At 55.9% G+C, this 19,650-nt stretch overlaps 1 protein-coding gene across 2 annotated transcripts in view; it reads right to left on the bottom strand.

Annotated features, from left to right (window-relative positions):
• cadm4 (cell adhesion molecule 4) overlaps positions 1-19,650 on the bottom strand; it is a 373,773-nt gene that overhangs the window by 69,678 nt on the left and 284,445 nt on the right. For both annotated transcript variants that reach the window (XM_070868960.1, XM_070868961.1), the window contains exon 4: positions 13,922-14,056. In XM_070868960.1, coding sequence (XP_070725061.1) covers positions 13,922-14,056 — 135 coding nt within the window. The remainder of the gene's footprint in view (positions 1-13,921; positions 14,057-19,650) is intronic.

Below are 19,650 nucleotides of genomic sequence, written 5' to 3'. Positions count from 1 at the left end.
TCCTGGGCTTCAGAAACAGAGGCACAGAGTACAAAAGCAAGGGAGTTATGATGAACCTGTTGGTTCGGCCCCAACTGGGGCATTGTGTCCAAATCTGGGCCCCACACTTTAGGAAACAAAGAGACACAGAAAATAGGTGCAGGAGCAGGCCATTCGGCCCTTCGAGCCTGCACCATTCAATATGATCATGGCTGATCATTCACCTCAGTACCCCTTTCCTGCTTTCTCTCCATACCCCTTGATCCCTTTAGCCGTAAGGGCCACATCTAACTCCCTTTTGAATATATTTAGTGAATTGGCCCCAACAACTTTCTGTGGTAGGGAATTCCACAGGTTCACAACTCTCTGAGTGAAGAAGTTTCTCCTCATCTCGGTCCTAAATGGCTTACCCCTTATCCTTAGACTCTGACCCCTGGTTCTGGACTTCCCCAACATCGGGAACATTCTTCCTGCATCTAACCTGTCCCGTCCCGTCAGAATTTTATATGTTTCTATGAGATCCCCTCTCATTCTTCTAAACTCCAGTGAATACAAGCCCAGTCGATCCAGTCTTTCTTCATATGTCGTCCTGTCATCCCGGGAATCAGTCTGGTGAACCTTCGCTGCACTCCCTCAATAGCAAGAACGTCCTTCCTCAGATTAGGAGACCAGGACGTGAAGGCCTTAGAGAGGGTACGGAGGGGGATTGACCAGAATGGTCCCGGGGGATGTGGGACTTCAGTGACGGGGAGAGACTGGAGAAGCTGGGGTTGTTCCCCTCGGAGCAGAGAAGGTTGAGAGGAGATTTGATCGAGGGGTTCAGAATCACGAGGGGGTGTGTACAGAGCGGATCGAGAGAAACTGTTCCCCATTGGTGGAAGGGTGGAGAACCAGAGGGACACAGATTGAAGGCGATTGGCAGAAAGGCGACACGAGGATAAACCTTTTTACGCAGCGAGTGGTTAGGATCGGGGACGCGCTGCCCGAGAGGGCGATGGAGGCAGACTCAATCGTGGCTTTCAAAAGGGAGTTGGGTAAGTCCCTGAAGGAGAGAGATTTGCCGGGCTCCGGGGAAAGGGCGGGGGGAGTGGAACTGGCTGAGGTGCTCCTGCAGAGAGCCGGCAGGGGTTCGAGGGGCCAAATGGCCTCCTCCTGTACTGTAACTGTTCGAGGATTCTAACACCAGTAAGTTATGAAGAGCTCTGTGCTATGCTGAATACTGATGAGGTTCAAATATCACTCTGCATCACTATAAAATGAGCCGTTAGATAATTGTGTCAATACCACGTCAAGCTTAAGACACTCAAGGGTTCCAGTCAATTATTGACATCGATCCCAATCAGATACCGTTTTAAAAAAAAAACCTTCAGGTTCCTCAGGTGGGTAACACAGGGAAAGGAGGAGGCCCATTCTACCCCTCGAGCCTGTTACACAGGAACAGGAGGAGGCCCATTCAGCCCCTCGAGCCTGTTACACAGGGAAAGGAGGAGGCCCATTCACCCCCTCGAGCCTGTTACACAGGAACAGGAGGAGGCCCACTGAGCCCCTCGAGCTTGTTACACAGGAACAGGAGGAGGCCCATTCAGCCCCTCGAGCCTGTTACACAGGGAAAGGAGGAGGCCCATTCTACCCCTCGAGCCTGTTACACAGGAACAGGAGGAGGCCCACTGAGCCCCTCGAGCTTGTTACACAGGAACAGGAGGAGGCCCATTCAGCCCCTCGAGCCTGTTACACAGGAACAGGAGGAGGCCCATTCAGCCCCTCGAGCCTGTTACACAGGAACAGGAGGAGGCCCATTCTGCCCCTCGAGCCTGTTACACAGGAACAGGAGGCCCATTCTGTCCCTCGAGCCTGTTACACAGGAACAGGAGGAGGCCCATTCAGCCCCTCGGGCCTGTTACACAGGGACAGGAGGAGGCCCATTCAGCCCCTCGAGCCTGTTACACAGGAACAGGAGGCCCATTCAGCCCCTCGAGCCTGTTGCACAGGAACAGGAGGAGGCCCAATCCGGCCCTTGAGCCTGTTGCACAGGAACAGGAGGAGGCCCATTCAGCCCCTCGGGCCTGTTACACAGGGACAGGAGGAGGCCCATTCAGCCCCTCGCGCCTGTTACACAGGAACAGGAGGCCCATTCAGCCCCTCGAGCCTGTTGCACAGGAACAGGAGGAGGCCCAATCCGGCCCTTGAGCCTGTTGCACAGGAACAGGAGGAGGCCCATTCAGCCCCTCGGGCCTGTTACACAGGAACAGGAGGAGGCCCAATCCGGCCCTTGAGCCTGTTACACAGGAACAGGAGGAGGCCCATTCAGCCCCTCAAGCCTGTTACACAGGAACAGGAGGAGGCCCATTCAGCCCCTCGAGCCTGTTACACAGGAACAGGAGGAGGCCCATTCAGCCCCTCGAGCCTGTTACACAGGAACAGGAGGAGGCCCATTCAGCCCCTCGAGCCTGTTACATAGGAACAAGAGGAGGCCCATTCAGCCCCTCGAGCCTGTTACACAGGAACAGGAGGAGGCCCATTCAACCCCTCAAGCCTGTTACACAGGAACAAGAGGAGGCCCATTCAGCCCCTCGGGCCTGCTGCACAGGAACAGGAGGAGGCCCATTCAGCCCCTCGAGCCTGTTACACAGGAACAGGAGGAGGCCCATTCAGCCCCTCGAGCCTGTTACACAGGAACAGGAGGAGGCCCATTCAGCCCCTCGAGCCTGTTACACAGGAAAAGGAGGAGGCCCATTCAGCCCCTCGAGCCTGTTACACAGGAACAAGAGGAGGCCCAATCCGGCCCTCGAGCCTGTTACACAGGAACAGGAGGAGGCCCATTCAGCCCCTCGAGCCTGTTACACAGGAACAGGAGGAGGCCCATTCAGCCCCTCGAGCCTGTTACACAGGAACAGGAGGAGGCCCATTCAGCCCCTCGAGCCTGTTACACAGGAACAGGAGGAGGCCCAATCCGGCCCCCGAGCCTGTTACACAGGAACAGGAGGAGGCCCATTCAGCACCTCGAGCCTGTTACATAGGAACAGGAGGAGGCCCATTCAGCCCCTCGAGCTTGTTACACAGGAACAGGAGGAGGCCCACTGAGCCCCTCAAGTCTGTTACACAGGAACAGGAGGAGGCCCATTCTGCTCTGCTCCCTCTCCAGTGCCTCGATATGCTTTCTCTAATATGGAGACCAGAACTGTGCACAGTAGTCCAAGTGTGGTCTAACCAAGTTTCGATACAAGTTTCACATCACTTCCCTACTTTTCGATTCATTTATGTTAGAAATAAACTAGTGCCTGCTTTGCTTTTTCTGGCACAACAAAAGGAGATATCAGGGACAGGCAACCAAAAGCTGGGATAAAGTGGTCGGTTTTAAGGCATATCTTGAAGGAGGAGAGAGAGGCGGAGAGGTTCAGGGAGGGAGTTCCAGACCTCGGGGCCCAGGCGGCTGAAGGCACGGCCACCGATGGTGGAGCGATGGAAATTGGCGGATGGGCAAGAGGGCAGAATTGGGCGAGCGCAGAGATCTAGGGGGGTTGAAGGGGCTGGAAAAGGTTACAGAGATCGGGAGGGGTGTCGGGGCTGGAGGAGGTTACAGAGATAGGGAGGGGTGTAGGGGCTGGAGGAGGTTACAGAGATAGGGAGGGGTGTAGGGGCTGGAGGAGGTTACAGAGATAGGGAGGGGTGTAGGGGCTAGAGGAGGTTACAGAGATAGGGAGTGGTGTAGGGGCTAGAGGAGGTTACAGAGATAGGGAGGGGTGTAGGGGTTGGAGGAGGTTACAGAAACAGGGAGGGGTGCAGGGGCTGGAGGTGGTTACAGAGATAGGGAGGGATGTAGGGGCTGGAGGAGGTTACAGATAAGGAGGGGTATAGAGGCTGGAGGGGTTACAGAGATAGGGAGAGGTGCAGGGGCTGGAGGAGATTACAGAGATAGGGAGGGTTGTAGGGGCTGGAGGAGGTTACAAAGATAGGAAGGGGTATAGGGGCTAGAGGAGGTTACAGAGATAGGGAGGGGTGTAGGGGCTGGAGGAGGTTACAGGGATAGGGAGGGTGTAGGGACTGGAGGAGGTTACAGGGATAGGGAGGGGTGTTGGGACTGGAGGAGGTTACAGAGATAGGGAGGGTTGTAGGGGCTGGAGGAGGTTACAGAGATAGGGAGGGGTGTAGGGGCTGGAGGACGTTACAGAGAAAGGGAGGGGTGTAGGGGCTGGAGGAGGTTACAGTGATAGGGAGTGGTGTAGGGGCTAGAGGAGGTTACAGAGAGAGGGAGGGGTGTAGGGACTGGAGGAGGTTACAGGGATAGGGAGTGTGTAGGGGCTGGAGGAGGTTACAGGGATAGGGAGGGGTGTAGGGACTGGAGGAGGTTAGAGGGATAGGGAGGGGTGTAGGGACTGGAGGAGGTTACAGGGATAGGGAGGGGTGTAGGGGCTGGAGGAGGTTACAGAGACAGGGAGGGGTGTAGGGGCTGGAGGTGGTTACAGAGATAGGGAGGGGTGTAGGGGCTGGAGGAGGTTACAGAGATAGGGAGGGGTGTAGGGACTGGAGGAGGTTACAGAGATAGGGAGGGGTGTAGGGGCTGGAGGAGGTTACAGAGATAGGGAGGGGTGTAGGGACTGGAGGAGGTTACAGGGATAGGGAGGAGGTTAAACTGTCTCTGGCTCCTCGATGTGGGCCATGGTTTGAAATAATTTGAGTAGATTTGTGAAGTTCTTTTCCTGACTGTAAGTGATTTTGTTAAATAAAAGATGAACGAATGTAATATAAACCATATGAACTGTAGATATCATACAAATATCTCCCGGAAAAGCAATCTATATGCTAAACTAGTTAACCTTTTGCTATAATTATTTCTATCTTTTAAAAGTGCCGTTTAAGATGATTGAAGGATATGATTGGGTTGATCGAGAGGTGATATTTCCTTGGGTGGGAGAGAACAAGGGGGGCGTCACCTTCAAATTCGAGCCAGGCCATTCAGGGGTGATGTCAGGAAACACTTCTTCACACAAAGGTCGGTGGGAATCTGGAACTCTCCCCCAAAAAGCTGCCAAGGCCGGGGGCCAATTGAAAATTGCAAAACTGAACCCAATAAATTTATGTTGGGTAAGGTTTAGAAACATAGAAACATAGAAAGTAGGTGCAGGAGTAGGCCATTCGGCCCTTCGAGCCTGCACCACCATTCAATATGATCATGGCTGATCATTCCCTCAGTACCCCTTTCCTGCTTTCTCTCCATACCCCTTGATCCCTTTAGCCGTAAGGGCCATATCTAACTTCCCTTTTGAATATATCTAACGAACTGGCCTCAACAACTTTCTGTGGTAGAGAATTCCACAGGTTCACAATTCTCTGAGTGAAGAAGTTTCTCCTCATCTCAGTCCTAAATGGCTTACCCCTTATCCTTAGACTGTGACCCCTGGTTCTGGACTTCCCCAACATCGGGAACATTCTTCCTGCATCGAACCTGTCCAATCCCGTCAGAACTTTACATGTTTCTATGAGATCCCCGCTCATCCTTCTAAACTCCAGTGAGTATAAGCCTAGTCGATCCAGTCTTTCTTCATATGTCAGTCCTGCCGTCCCGGGAATCAGTCTGGTGAACCTTCGCTGCACTCCCTCAATAGCAAGAATGTCCTTCCTCAGATTAGGAGACCAAAACTGAACACAATATTCCAGGTGAGGCCTCACCAAGGCCCTGTACAACTGCAGTAAGACCTCCCTGCTCCTATACTCAAATCCTCTCGCTATGAAGGCCAACATACCATTTGCCGTCTTCACCGCCTGCTGGACCTGCATGCCTACCTTCAATGACTGATGTACCATGACACCCAGGTCTCGTTGCACCTCCCCTTTTCCTAATCTGTCACCATTCAGATAATATTCTGCCTTCGTGTTTTTGCCACCAAAGTGGATAACCTCACATTTATCCACATTATACTGCATCTGCCATGCATTTGCCCACTCGCCTAACCTGTCCAAGTCACCCTGCAGCCTCTTAGCATCCTCCTCACAGGGACCAAGGCGGATAGATGGGTTAAGAACATAAAACAATCAGATATAGGAAGAAGTGGTCTGCTCTGCCATTCAATGAGATCACGGCTGATCTTCGACCTCAAGTCCAACAATCTCTCGATCCCAGCCTTGAATATACTCAACGACTGAGCCCCCACAGCCCTCTGGGGCAGAGAATTCCAAAGATTCACCCCCCTCTGAGTGAAGAAATTCCTCCTCATCTCAGTCCTCAATGGCCGAGCCCTTATCCTGAGACTGTGTGACCCCTGGTTCTAGACTCCCCAGCCCGGGGGGAAACACCCTCCCTGCATCTACCCTGTCCATCCCCCTCAGAATCTGGTATGTTTCAATGAGATCACCTCTCATTCTTCTAAACTCCAGAGAGTACGGGCCCGGTCTACTCAATCTCTCCTCATAGGACAATCCCCCCATCCCAGGAATCAGTCTGGTGAACCTTCGCTGCACTCCCTCTATGGCAAGTATATCCTTCCTTAGGTAAGGAGACCCAAACTGTGCACAGTACTCCAGCTGTGGTCTCACCAGGGCCCGATATAGTTGCAGGAAGATGTCTTTACGTTTATACTCAAATCTTCTTGTAATAAAGGCCAACATACCATTTGCTTTCCTAATTGCTTGCTGTGCCTACATGTCAACTTTCAGTGATTCGTGTACAAGGACACCCAGGTCACTCGCATTTCTGGTATCATCTTTGCAAATCTTCCCTGCACCCTCTCCAGTGCTTCATATCCTTCTATAATATGGAGACCAGCACTGTACGCAGTGCTCCAAGTGTGGTCTAACCCAGGTATATGGAGACCAGAACTGTGCACAGTGCTCCAAGTGTGGTCTAACCCAGGTATATGGAGACCAGAACTGTGCACAGTGCTCCAAGTGTGGTCTAACCCTGGTATATGGAGACCAGAACTGTGCACGGTGCTCCAAGTGTGGTCTAACCCAGGTATATGGAGACCAGAACTGTGCACGGTGCTCCAAGTGTGGTCTAACCCAGGTATATGGAGACCAGAACTGTGCACGGTGCTCCAAGTGTGGTCTAACCCAGGTATATGGAGACCAGAACTGTGCACGGTGCTCCAAGTGTGGTCTAACCCAGGTATATGGAGACCAGAACTGTGCACAGTGCTCCAAGTGTGGTCTAACCCCGGTATATGGAGACCAGAACTGTGCACAGTGCTCCAAGTGTGGTCTAACCCAGGTATATGGAGACCAGAACTGTGCACAGTGCTCCAAGTGTGGTCTAACCGAGGTTCGATACAGGTTTAGTATAATTTCTCTAACTTTCAATTCTGTCCCTCTAGAAATAAACCTTAGTTCCTGGTTTGCTTTGAAAACCCGTGTGGGGACTTTTAGTGATTTGTGTATTTGTACTTCGAGATAAATTGCTGTCCTGCAGAACGACTTGTAGCTCAGCACCTGTGTGGAGTGAGGCTGGGGTAATGATTCAGAATGTCGCAGGTTTTTTAAACTCTTGTCAGCGGGGGTGAAATCCGTCTTTGACAGCGGCACTATTCGGGCAACAGTGAATCGGCAACTGGTGTCGGGCACGGATGTAAAACGGCCACCCGATTCACTCTCGCTCGTCTTGCCCTGCGGACAAAGAACCAATTTCACTCCCAATGCATTTCTGTCACAAGGACCAGGCTCGGCTGTGATGCCTCTACATAGTCGAATAGCTAGCTGGCACTCACTTGGCTCACACGTCAAGAATTGGCGCCAGAGCTGAGACCAGCCATGGCCAGTGATCCGTACACTCAGCAAAGAAAATATTTAATGGCGCAGTGTAGAGGGAGCTTTACTCTGTATCTAACGCCATGCTGTACCTGCCCTGGGAGTGTTTGATGGAACAGTGTAGAGGGAGCTTTACTCTGTATCTAACCCCGTGCTGTACCTGCTCTGGGAGTGTTTGATGGGACAGTGTAGAGGGAGCTTTACTCTGTATCTAACCCCATGCTGTACCTGCCCTGGGAGTGTTTGATGGGACACTGTAGAGGGAGCTTTACTCTGTATCTAACCCCATGCTGTACCTGCCCTGGGAGTGTTTGATGGGACAGTGTAGAGGGAGCTTTACTCTGTATCTAACCCCGTGTTGTACCTGCTCTGGGAGTGTTTGATGGGACAGTGTAGAGGGAGCTTTACTCTGTATCTAACCCCATGCTGTACCTGTCCTGGGAGTTTTGATGGGACAGTGTCGAGGGAGCTTTACTCTGTATCTAACCCCCTGTACCTGCCCTGGGAGTGATTGATGGGACAGTGAAGAGGGAGCTTTACTCTGTATCTAACCCCATGCTGTACCTGCACTGGGAGTGTTTGATGGGACAGTGTAGAGGGAGCTTTACTCTATATCTAACCCAGTGCTGTACCTGTACCTGCCCTGGGAGTGTTTGATGGGACAGTGTAGAGGGAGCTTTACTCTGTATCTAACCCCGTGCTGTACCTGTACCTGCCCTGGGAGTGTTTGATGGGACAGTGTAGAGGGAGCTTTACTCTGTATCTAACCCCATACTGTACCTGTATCTGCCCTGGGAGTGTTTGATGGGACAGTGTAGAGGGAGCTTTACTCTGTATCTAACCCCGTGCTGTACCTGTATCTGCCCTGGGAGTGTTTGATGGGACAGTGTAGAGGGAGCTTTACTCTGTATCTAACCCCATGCTGTACCTGTACCTGCCCTGGGAGTGTTTGATGGGACAGTGCAGAGGGAGCTTTACTCTGTATCTAACCCCGTGCTGTACCTGCCCTGGGAGTGTGTGATGGGACAGTGTAGAGGGAGCTTTACTCTGTATCTAACCCCGTGCTGTACCTGCACAGTAGAAATATTACCACTCTGCTATCCTCCTCTAATATTCAGAAGCCAGAGATAAAAACCTTAAAAGGACGGACTGTGATTTAACGGCTCATTCACTTTTATTATATCAGCAACAACAACAACCTATATTTGTATAGCACCTTTATGTAGTGAAACATCCCAAGGCGCTTCACAGCAGAGGAATCAGAATGAATTTACCACCGAGCCACATAAGGAGATTTTGGGACAGAGCTCGGTCAAAGAGGTGGGTTTTAAGGAGCGTCTTGAAGGAGGAGAGAGAGGTTTAGAGAGGCGGAGAGGTTTAGGGAGGGAGTTCCAGAGCTTGGGGCCCAGGCAACAGAAGGCACGGCCACCGATGGTGGAGCGATTATAAACAGGGATGGTCAGGAGGGCAGAATTAGAGGAGTGCAGAGATCTCGGGGGTTGTAGGGGCTGGGGGAGATTATAGAGATAGGGAGGGGTGTAGGGGCTGGAGGTGGTTACAGAGATAGGGAGGGGTGTAGGGCTGGAGGAGGTTACAGAGATAGGGAGGGGGTGTAGGGGCTGGAGGAGATTACAGAGATAGGGAGGGGTGTAGGGGCTGGAGGAGGTTACAGAGATAGGGAGGGATGTGGGGGCTGGAGGAAGGTACAGAGATAGGGAGGGGGTGTAGGGGCTGGAGGAGATTACAGAGATAGGGAGGGGGTGTAGGGGCTGGAGGAGATTACAGAGATAGGGAGGGGTGTAGGGCTGGAGGAAGGTACAGAGATAGGGAGGGGTGTAGGGGCTGGAGGAGGTTACAGAGATAGGGAGGGATGTGGGGGCTGGAGGAAGGTACAGAGATAGGGAGGGGGTGTAGGGGCTGGAGGAGATTACAGAGATAGGGAGGGGGTGTAGGGGCTGGAGGAGATTACAGAGATAGGGAGGGGGTGTAGGGGCTGGAGGAGATTACAGAGATTGGGAGGGAGTGAGAAGGGATTTGAAAACAAGGATGAGAATTTTGAAATTGAGGCGTTGCTTAACCGAGAGCCAATGTAGGTCAGTGAGCACAGGGGCTGATGGGTGAGCGGGCGGGGAAGTGGAGCTGAGTCCATGATCGGATCAGCCATGATCGTATCAAATGGCGGAGCAGGCTCGAGGGGCCGAATGGCTGACTCCTGCTCCTATTTCTTATGTTCTAATGTCCTTATGCAGGAAATGCTGCATGTAACATGGTCGTCGGGTCCTGTGAAACACATTGCAACGATACCCCTCCGCCACTGAGAGACCCTCCTGCTTTTTCAAGTATTTTGAAGTTTAATCATGCAGTGCTAAATTAAACAATTTTCATTATTGTTCGCTGAAAAGTGCACAGAATCAAGCTCTCGACAATGCCCAAAGATCAGGAGTGTGGGACTGAAGTGCAGCCAGAAATCGAGGACCAGCCCCTTCGAACAATGGAAGGGGGCTGCATCCTCACATACTGAACATACACCTGGAACATAAGAACATCAGAAACAGGAGCAGGAGTCGGCCATTCGGCCCCTCGAGCCTGCTCCGCCATTCAATAAGACCATGGCTGATCCGATCATGGACTCAGCTCCACTTCCCCGCCCGCTCCCCATAACCCTTCACTCCCTTATCGCTCAAAAATCTGTCTATCTCCACCTTAAATATATTCAATGTCCCAGCCTCCACAGCTCTCTGGGGCAGAGAATTCCACAGATTTACAACCCTCTGAGAGAAGAAATTCCTCCTCATCTCAGTTTTAAATGGGCGGCCCCTTATTCTAAGACCATGCCCCCTAGTTCTAGTCTCCCCCATCAGTGGAAACATCCTCTCTGCATCCACCTTTTCAAGCCCCCTCATAATTTGATACGTTTCGATAAGATCACCTCTCATTCTTCTGAACTCCAATGAGTAGAGGCCAACCTCCTCAACCTTTCCTCATAAGTCAACCCCCTCATCCCCGGAATCAACCGAGTGAACCTTCTCTGAACTGCCTCCAAAGCAAGTATATCCTTTCGTAAATAAGGAAACCAAAACTGCACGCAGTACTCCAGGTGTGGCCTCACCAATACCCTGTATAACTGTAGCAAGACTTCCCTGCTTTTATACTCCACCCCCTTTGCAATAAAGGCCAAGATACCATTGGCCTTCCTGATCACTTGCTGTACCTGCATACTATCCTTTTGTGTTTCATGCACAAGTACCCCCAGGTCCCGCTGTACTGCGGCACTTTGCAATCTTTCTCCATTTAAATAATAACTTGCTCTTTGATTTTTTTCTGCCAAAGTGCATGACCTCACACTTTCCAACATTATACTCCATCTGCCAGATTTTTGACCACTCACTGAGCCTGTCTATGTCCTTTTACAGATTTGTTGTGTCCTCCTCACACATTGCTTTTCCTCCCATCTTTGTATCGTCAGCAAACTTGGCTACTTTACACTCGATCCCTTCTTCCAAGTCGTTAATATAGATTGTAAATAGTTGGTGTCCCAGCACTGATCCCTGCGGCACCCCACTAGTTACTGATTGCCAACCCGAGAGTGAACCATTGATCCTGACTCTCTGTTTTCTGTCTTGTTAAACTCTTCTCGACCAGAGAAATTGCAGGCGGCCCGGGAGCCCGTGAAGTGGGACTGCGCCATACAACAGCCGATAGACAACGAGAGGACTCCCGCACTGATGCACAAATCTCCTGTGCCAATGGCTTGAAAGGGTCTGTCTCCAAGGTGCATGTTTGTGGCATCAATTATCGCCAGGGGTAGGCACTGAGCAGAAACCGGTGCTCAAGCCTCCCGCCCTTGCCACAGGAGGCAGACAAGGGAGAGAAAAAGGGCAGAGGTCGTACACCGTTATAGAGCAACATGGAGGCCCCCCTGACCCGTGGGAGAACGCCAGCGGCAGGTCGGGGCCATGAAAGGAACGGCCCGAGAGAAGCGTGGAGTCCTACCATGGCAAGGTACAGCGCGCGCTGGTTCAGCAGGGCCACCGCAGCGAAGATTGACGTCACCAAGGGTCCAGCTCGGTGATTGGAGCGTGGGGCAGGTACAGCAGGAGGTCGGGGCGAAGGAGCGGCGAGAGACTGCAGAGGGACGTGATCGGGGGGGGCCCAGGAGAGGCGAGAGTTCGGGGCCCGGGAGAGGCGAGAGTTCGGGGCCCCGGGAGAAGCGAGAGTTCGGGGCCCGGGAGAGGCGAGAGTTCGGGGCCCGGGAGAGGCGAGAGTTCGGGGCCCCGGGAGAAGCGAGAGTTCGGGGCCCGGGAGAGGCGAGAGTTCGGGGCCCGGGAGAGGCGAGAGTTCGGGGCCCGGGAGAGGCGAGAGTTCGGGGCCCCGGGAGAAGCGAGAGTTCGGGGCCCGGGAGAGGCGAGAGTTCGGGGCCCGGGAGAGGAGAGAGTTCGGGGCCCCGGGAGAGGCGAGAGTTCGGGGCCCGGGAGAGGCGAGAGTTCGGGGCCCGGGAGAGGCCAGAGTTCGGGGCCCAGGAGAGGCGAGAGTTCGGGGCCCGGGAGAGGCGAGAGTTCGGGGCCCCGGGAGAAGCGAGAGTTCGGGGCCCGGGAGAGGCGAGAGTTCGGGGCCCCGGGAGAGGCGAGAGTTCGGGCCCCGGGAGAGGTGAGAGTTCAGGGCCCCGGGAGAGGCCAGAGTTCGGGGCCCGGGAGAGGTGAGAGTTCGGGGCCCGGGAGAGGCGAGAGTTCGGGGCCCCGGGAGAGGCGAGAGTTCGGGGCCCGGGAGAGGCCAGAGTTCGGGGCCCGGGAGAGGCGAGAGTTCGGGACACGGGAGAGGCTCGAGTTCGGGGCCCCGGAGAGGCGAGAGTTCGGGGCCCGGGAGAGGCGAGAGTTCGGGGCCCCGGGAGAGGCGAGAGTTCGGGGCCCGGGAGAGGCGAGGGTTCGGGGCCCGGGAGAGGCGAGAGTTCGGGCCCCGGGAGAGGTGAGAGTTCAGGGCCCCGGGAGAGGCGAGAGTTCGGGGCCCGGGAGAGGCCAGAGTTCGGGGCCCGGGAGAGGCGAGAGTTCGGGGCCCGGGAGAGGCGAGAGTTCGGGGCCCAGGAGAGGCGAGAGTTCGGGGCCCGGGAGAGGCGAGAGTTCGGGGCCCGGGAGAGGCGAGAGTTCAGGGCCCGGGAGAGGCGAGAGTTCGGGGCCCGGGAGAGGCGAGAGTTCGGGGCCCAGGAGAGGCGAGAGTTCGGGGCCCAGGAGAGGCGAGAGTTCGGGGCCCGGGAGAGGCGAGAGTTCGGGGCCCAGGAGAGGGGAGAGTTCGGGGCCCGGGAGAGGCGAGAGTTCGGGGCCCGGGAGAGGCGAGAGTTCGGGGCCCGGGAGAGGCGAGAGTTCGGGGCCCGGGAGAGGCGAGAGTTCGGGGCCCGGGAGAGGCGAGAGTTCGGGGCCCGGGAGAGGCGAGAGTTCGGGGCCCAGGAGAGGCGAGAGTTCGGGGCCCGGGAGAGGCGAGAGTTCGGGGCCCGGGAGAGGCGAGAGTTCGGGGCCCGGGAGAGGCCAGAGTTCGGGGCCCGGGAGGAGCGAGAGTTCGGGGCCCGGGAGAGGCGAGAGTTCGGGGCCCGGGAGAGGCGAGAGTTCGGGGCCCGGGAGAGGCGAGAGTTCGGGGCCCGGGAGAGGCCAGAGTTCGGGGCCCGGGAGAGGCGAGAGTTCGGGCCCCGGGAGAGGCGAGAGTTCGGGGCCCCGGGAGAGGCGAGAGTTCGGGGCCCGGGAGAGGCGAGAGTTCGGGGCCCTGGAGAGGCGAGAGTTCGGGGCCCGGGAGAGGCCAGAGTTCGGGGCCCCGGGAGAGGCGAGGGCCCAGGGGCAGCACGGGCCCAGCCCACACTGTGTGCGATATGTGTGCGCACTGGGTCCGTGCAGCAGAGCTGGTCTCCAGTCGTCCTGGTTAACCCTCGCCACTGGACCGAGACCTCGCTCTGTCAAGCCCCGTGTGGTGGCTGGTGTACAACGGTCACCCCACGTTAAAACAATCCACCCACAGACATCTTCCACCCTTCGGGACTTAGTTCAGGATCGGGAATATCAGGCTCTTCACTGAAACACCAGGGAGCAAGTTATGCTCATCAGTTGGAAATAATGTGGGAGATTTGAGATAGTGACAAACGGAGGGAACAGTTAAAGAATTTGTTTCCCAATCAACCTTACTTATTATATACTTGGACTGTCCAAAAGGCCCCCCCCCCGCTTACCTTGAATTAGTTTATTATCTCGGAACCAGCGTATCCTTGCCGGAGGCTTACTTCGCGGGACCTTACACAGCAACTCAGCCTCCCCATTCTCTGTCGGTTCCTCCCCCAGCACCTCGACGATGGGCCGCGGGGGCACTGAAATGGTCAAGAGGTCAGAGGTTAGCCAGCCCGCCCAGCGAGCGCAGACACCGCAGAGCGATCGCGCGTTCGGCACCCCGGGCCCCGCCTCCACTCGCGACGCCGCAGGCAATGGGGCGGCCCGCGCCCGCGCACAGCAAGACCCGGGCATCATTCGGGCTCGGGGCCGATCTGTGCCGAGTGACGTTGGCGCCACACCGGTGCCAGGCAATGACCATCTCCAACAAGCGAGGGTCTAACCGCCGGCCCCCTTGACATTCAGCGGCATTACCGTCACCGAATCTCCCGCCATCAACGTCCTGGGGCGGTCGCCATTTACCAGAAACGTAACTGCACCAGCCACATAAATACTGTGGCCACACGAGAGCGGGTCAGAGGCTGGGTATTCTGTGTCGAGTGTCTCACCTCCTGACTCCCCAAAGCCTCCCCACCATCGACGAGGCACAAGTCAGGAGTGTGAGGGAACACTCCCCACTTGCCTGGATGAGTTGCAGCTCCAACAACACTCGAGAAGCTCGACACCATCCAGGACAAAGCCGGCCGCTCGATGGGCCACGCTCCCCACCACCTCCAACACTCACTCCCTCCACCACCTCCGACACTCACTCCCTCTACCACCTCCAACACTCACTCCCTCCACCACCTCCAACACTCACTCCCTCCACCACCTCCAACACTCACTCCCTCCACCACCTCCAACACTCACTCCCTCCACCACCTCCAACACTCACTCCCTCCACCACCTCCAACACTCACTCCCTCCACCACCTCCAACACTCACTCCCTCCACCACCTCCAACACTCACTCCCTCCACCACCTCCAACACTCACTCCCTCCACCACCTCCAACACTCACTCCCTCCACCACCTCCAACACTCACTGCCTCCACCACCTCCAACACTCACTCCCTCCACCACCTCCAACACTCACTCCCTCCACCGCCTCCAACACTCACTCCCTCCACCACCTCCAACACTCACTCCCTCCACCACCTCCAACACTCACTGCCTCCACCACTTCCAACACTCACTGCCTCCACCACCTCCAACACTCACTGCCTCCACCACCTCCAACACTCACTACCTCCACCACTTCCAACACTCACTCTCTCCACCACCTCCAACACTCACTCCCTCCACCACCTCCAACACTCACTCCCTCCACCACCTCCAACACTCACTCCCTCCACCACCTCCAACACTCACTCCCTCCACCACCTCCAACACTCACTCCCTCCACCACCTCCAACACTCACTCCCTCCACCACCTCCAACACTCACTCCCTCCACCACCTCCAACACTCACTCCCTCCACCACCTCCAACACTCACTCCCTCCACCACCTCCAACACTCACTCCCTCCACCACCTCCAACACTCACTCCCTCCACCACCTCCAACACTCACTCCCTCCACCACCTCCAACACTCACTCCCTCCACCACCTCCAACACTCACTGCCTCCACCACCTCCAACACTCACTCCCTCCACCACCTCCAACACTCACTCCCTCCACCGCCTCCAACACTCACTCCCTCCACCACCTCCAACACTCACTCCCTCCACCACCTCCAACACTCACTGCCTCCACCACTTCCAACACTCACTGCCTCCACCACCTCCAACACTCACTGCCTCCACCACCTCCAACACTCACTACCTCCACCACTTCCAACACTCACTCTCTCCACCACCTCCAACACTCACTCCCTCCACCACCTCCAACACTCACTCCCTCCACCACCTCCAACACTCACTCCCTCCACCACCTCCAACACTCACTCCCTCCACCACCTCCAACACTCACTCCCTCCACCACCTCCAACACTCATTGCCTCCACCACCTCCAACACTCACTCCCTCCACCACCTCCAACACTCACTCCCTCCACCACCTCCAACACTCACTGCCTCGACCACCTCCAACACTCACTCCCTCCACCACCTCCAACACTCACTCCCTCCACCACCTCCAACACTCATTGCCTCCACCACCTCCAACACTCACTCCCTCCACCACCTCCAACACTCACTCCCTCCACCACCTCCAACACTCACTGCCTCGACCACCTCCAACACTCACTCCCTCCACCACCTCCAACACTCACTCCCTCCACCACCTCCAACACTCATTGCCTCCACCACCTCCAACACTCACTCCCTCCACCACCTCCAACACTCACTCCCTCCACCACCTCCAACACTCACTCCCTCCACCACCTCCAACACTCACTGCCTCCACCACCTCCAACACTCACTGCCTCCACCACCTCCAACACTCACTCCCTCTACCACCTCCAACACTCACTCCCTCCACCACCTCCAACACTCACTGCCTCCACCACCTCCAACACTCACTGCCTCCACCACCTCCAACACTCACTCCCTCCACCACCTCCAACACTCACTCCCTCCACCACCTCCAACACTCACTCCCTCCACCACCTCCAACACTCACTCCCTCCACCACCGGCGCACCGTGGCTGCGGTGTGCACCGTCCACAAGATGCACCGCGGCAATTCGCCAAGGCTTCTTCGGCAGCACCTCCCAAACCCGTGGCCTCTACCCGCCTCGAAGGACCAGGGCCGCAGGCGCCTGGGAACACCACCATCACCTCCACCCTTCCCCCTGCTCTGCTTCGAAATAGTGTCATGTACGCAGCGAGTTGTTGTGATCGGGGAACGCGCTGCCTGAAAGGTCGGTCGGAGCAGGGGCAATAGAGACTTTCAAACGGGGGGAATTGGATAAATACTTGTAACACCGCGTGCTCCATCTCCAGGGACACCCCGGCTCGGACGTAACCGTGGACGAGAGGCAGGCAGTCGGGGCTGAACGACCCCCTCGACCGCCCGCTGCCTGGACCGGTTAATGGCCACCCCTTGGCCAGGGCCCAGGAGCAGGCCCCAAGAGGAGGCCCTCCGACCTGCCCCGCTCCCCTCCGCACAGGGTGCCCAAAGATCAGGAGCGTGGGACTGAGGCACAGCCAGAATTTGAGGAGCGGCCCCTTCAAACAATGGAAGAGGGGCTGCAACCTCACACACTGAACGTACCCGTGGAACACGGACTCCTCCAGACCGCAGAAATCGCAGGCGGCCCCGGGAGCCCGTGAACCGACTTAACAACCGATTGCACGGGACTGTCCCGTGCACCACCCTCCAGGCCAAGTCCCCGATAAATAGGGGGAAGACTCCCGCGTAGAGTTCACTCCATCGGGGACCCCCGCCTCCTCCGGACGGCAAGATGGCCGCCATGGCGTGTCCGGACGGCAGACGAGGATGGCGAGGCGGAGAGTGCGCAGGAGCAGCCCGTACAGGAAACCCCTCCCTCCGCGCAGAACCGAAAGGCACGGAGGGGGATTTTCCTCGGAGGAGGCTCCAGTTGTGAGGCGCCGGCTCCCGAGGGGGGTTTCGGGGGCTTGGCGCCGATGAGGAATTCCGTCCGGACGGTGGGGTCAGTTCGGGACGGGATCTCCCCACGCGCTTGGGCCTCCTCGACGCGCCGAACGGAGTCAGGGCCCCGTGCCGTTTCCAGTGACTCGATGGCGTCGGCCGTGAGCTGGATGTAACGGCCCAGTGCCATCCAGCCCGCTCCTCCGCCATCGAGCAGGTCCCTGACCCTGGTCACCTCACAAGCCACAGCCCTCTCGTCCGCCTTCCACCGAAAACCGCCGTGGTGGAGGAACGGGTTCCCGAGCAGCGGCTCCTGCAGGACAGCCGCCACTCCAGACGGGGAAACCTGTGCACCTACTCACAGGTACATACAGGACAATAAGACAACCCCTTTCATCTCAGCGATCAACCGAGCGCACCTTCTCTGAGACAGAGGGGCTTCGTAGAATCACCGAGATTTACGGCGCGGGAGGAGGCCATTCGGCCCATCGTGTCCGTGCCGGCCGACCAAGAGCTACCCAGCCTAATCCCACTTTCCCGCTCTGGGTCCGTAGCCCTGTAGGTTACAGCACTTCAAGTGTACATCCAGGTACTGTTTAAATGTGGTGAGGGTTTCTGCCTCTACCACCCTTTCAGGCCGTGAGTTCCACCCCAGACCCCCACCACCCTCTGGGTGAAGACATTTCCCCTCAAATCCCCTCTAAACCCTCCCCCCCAATTACTTTCAATCTGTGCCCCCTGGTTGTTGACCCCTCTGCCAAGGGGAAACAGGTCCTTCCTATCCACTCTATCCAGGCCCCTCATCATTTTATACACCTCAATCAGGTCTCCCCTCAGCCTCCTCTGTTCCAAAGAAAACAACCCCAGCCTATCCAATCTTTCCTCAATCGCTAAAATTCTCCAGTCCCGGCAACATCCTGGTAAATCTCCTCTGCACCCTCTGCAGTACAACATCCTGGTAAATCTCCTCTGCACCCTCTCCAGTGCAACATCCTGGTAAATCTCCTCTGCACCCTCTCCAGTGCAACATCCTGGTAAATCTCCTCTGCACCCTCTGCAGTGCAACATCCTGGTAAATCTCCTCTGCACCCTCTCCAGTGCAACATCCTGGTAAATCTCCTCTGCACCCTCTCCAGTGCAACATCCTGGTAAATCTCCTCTGCACCCTCTCCAGTGCAATCACATCGTTCCTGTTATGTGGTGACCAGAACTGCACGCAGTACTCCAGCTGTGGCCTAACCAGTGTTTTATACAGTTCAAGCATAACCTCCCTGCTCTTGTATTCTATGCTTCGGCCAATAAAGGCAAGTATCCCGTAGGCCTTCTTAACCACCTTATCTACCTGGCCTGCTACCTTCAGGGATCTGTGGACCTGCTCTCCAAGGTCCCTCTGTTCCTCTACACTCCTCAGTGTAGGACCATTTAATGTGACTTTTGAAGAAAGGTTCAGCAGGTCAGGGAGATATTCGGGTAGGTGACCAGAAGTTAACTCAAAGAGGTTGGTTTTAAGGAGTGTTTTACACGAGAACATAAGAAATAGGAGCAGGAGTCGGCCATTCGGCCCCTCGAGCCTGCTCCGCCATTTAATACGACCATGGCTGATCCGATCATGGACTCAGCTCCACTTCCCCGCCCGCTCCCCATAACCCTTCACTCCCTTATCGGTTTAGAATAAAGGAGGGGAGAGAGGGGTGGAGAGTTATTGAACGTATGTGAAGCCTTCTTGAGGAAGCGTTGATATCCCCAAGGGAGGAACGTAGACATATGATGAGTGATGTAATCGGCTGTAAAATGAATGTAAGTGACTGTTCCTGGCTGTGTCTGAGGCTATTTCCTGTCTATTTTTTGACGCTTTGAAGCTGCTATTGGTCAGTAATTGGTGTGACAAGTGCGAATAATGACCATCGCTGTGATTGCATGCTGGTAATCTAATCAAGATGTTTCAGATACTTCATAAACTGCTACAATCGTTTAGCAGCATGGGTTGAACGGGACACTGCGCTGTCGATCAGAATCTGTCCATTCTCTGCTGATCACACACTTCTCTGCTGGGGAAAAGCATACTGTCGGAGGGGCAGTACTGAGGGAGCGCCGCACTGTCGGAGGGGCAGTACTGAGGGAGCGCCGCACTGTCGGAGGGGCGGTACTGAGGGAGCGCCGCACTGTTGGAGGGACAGTACTGAGGGAGTGCCGCACTGTCGGA

The sequence above is a fragment of the Pristiophorus japonicus genome, chromosome 31, assembly GCF_044704955.1.
Source record: "Pristiophorus japonicus isolate sPriJap1 chromosome 31, sPriJap1.hap1, whole genome shotgun sequence".
Lineage (NCBI taxonomy): Eukaryota > Metazoa > Chordata > Chondrichthyes > Pristiophoridae > Pristiophorus > Pristiophorus japonicus.
Note: the sequence above shows the minus strand (reverse complement) of the source record. Positions and strands in the feature narration are given on the sequence as shown.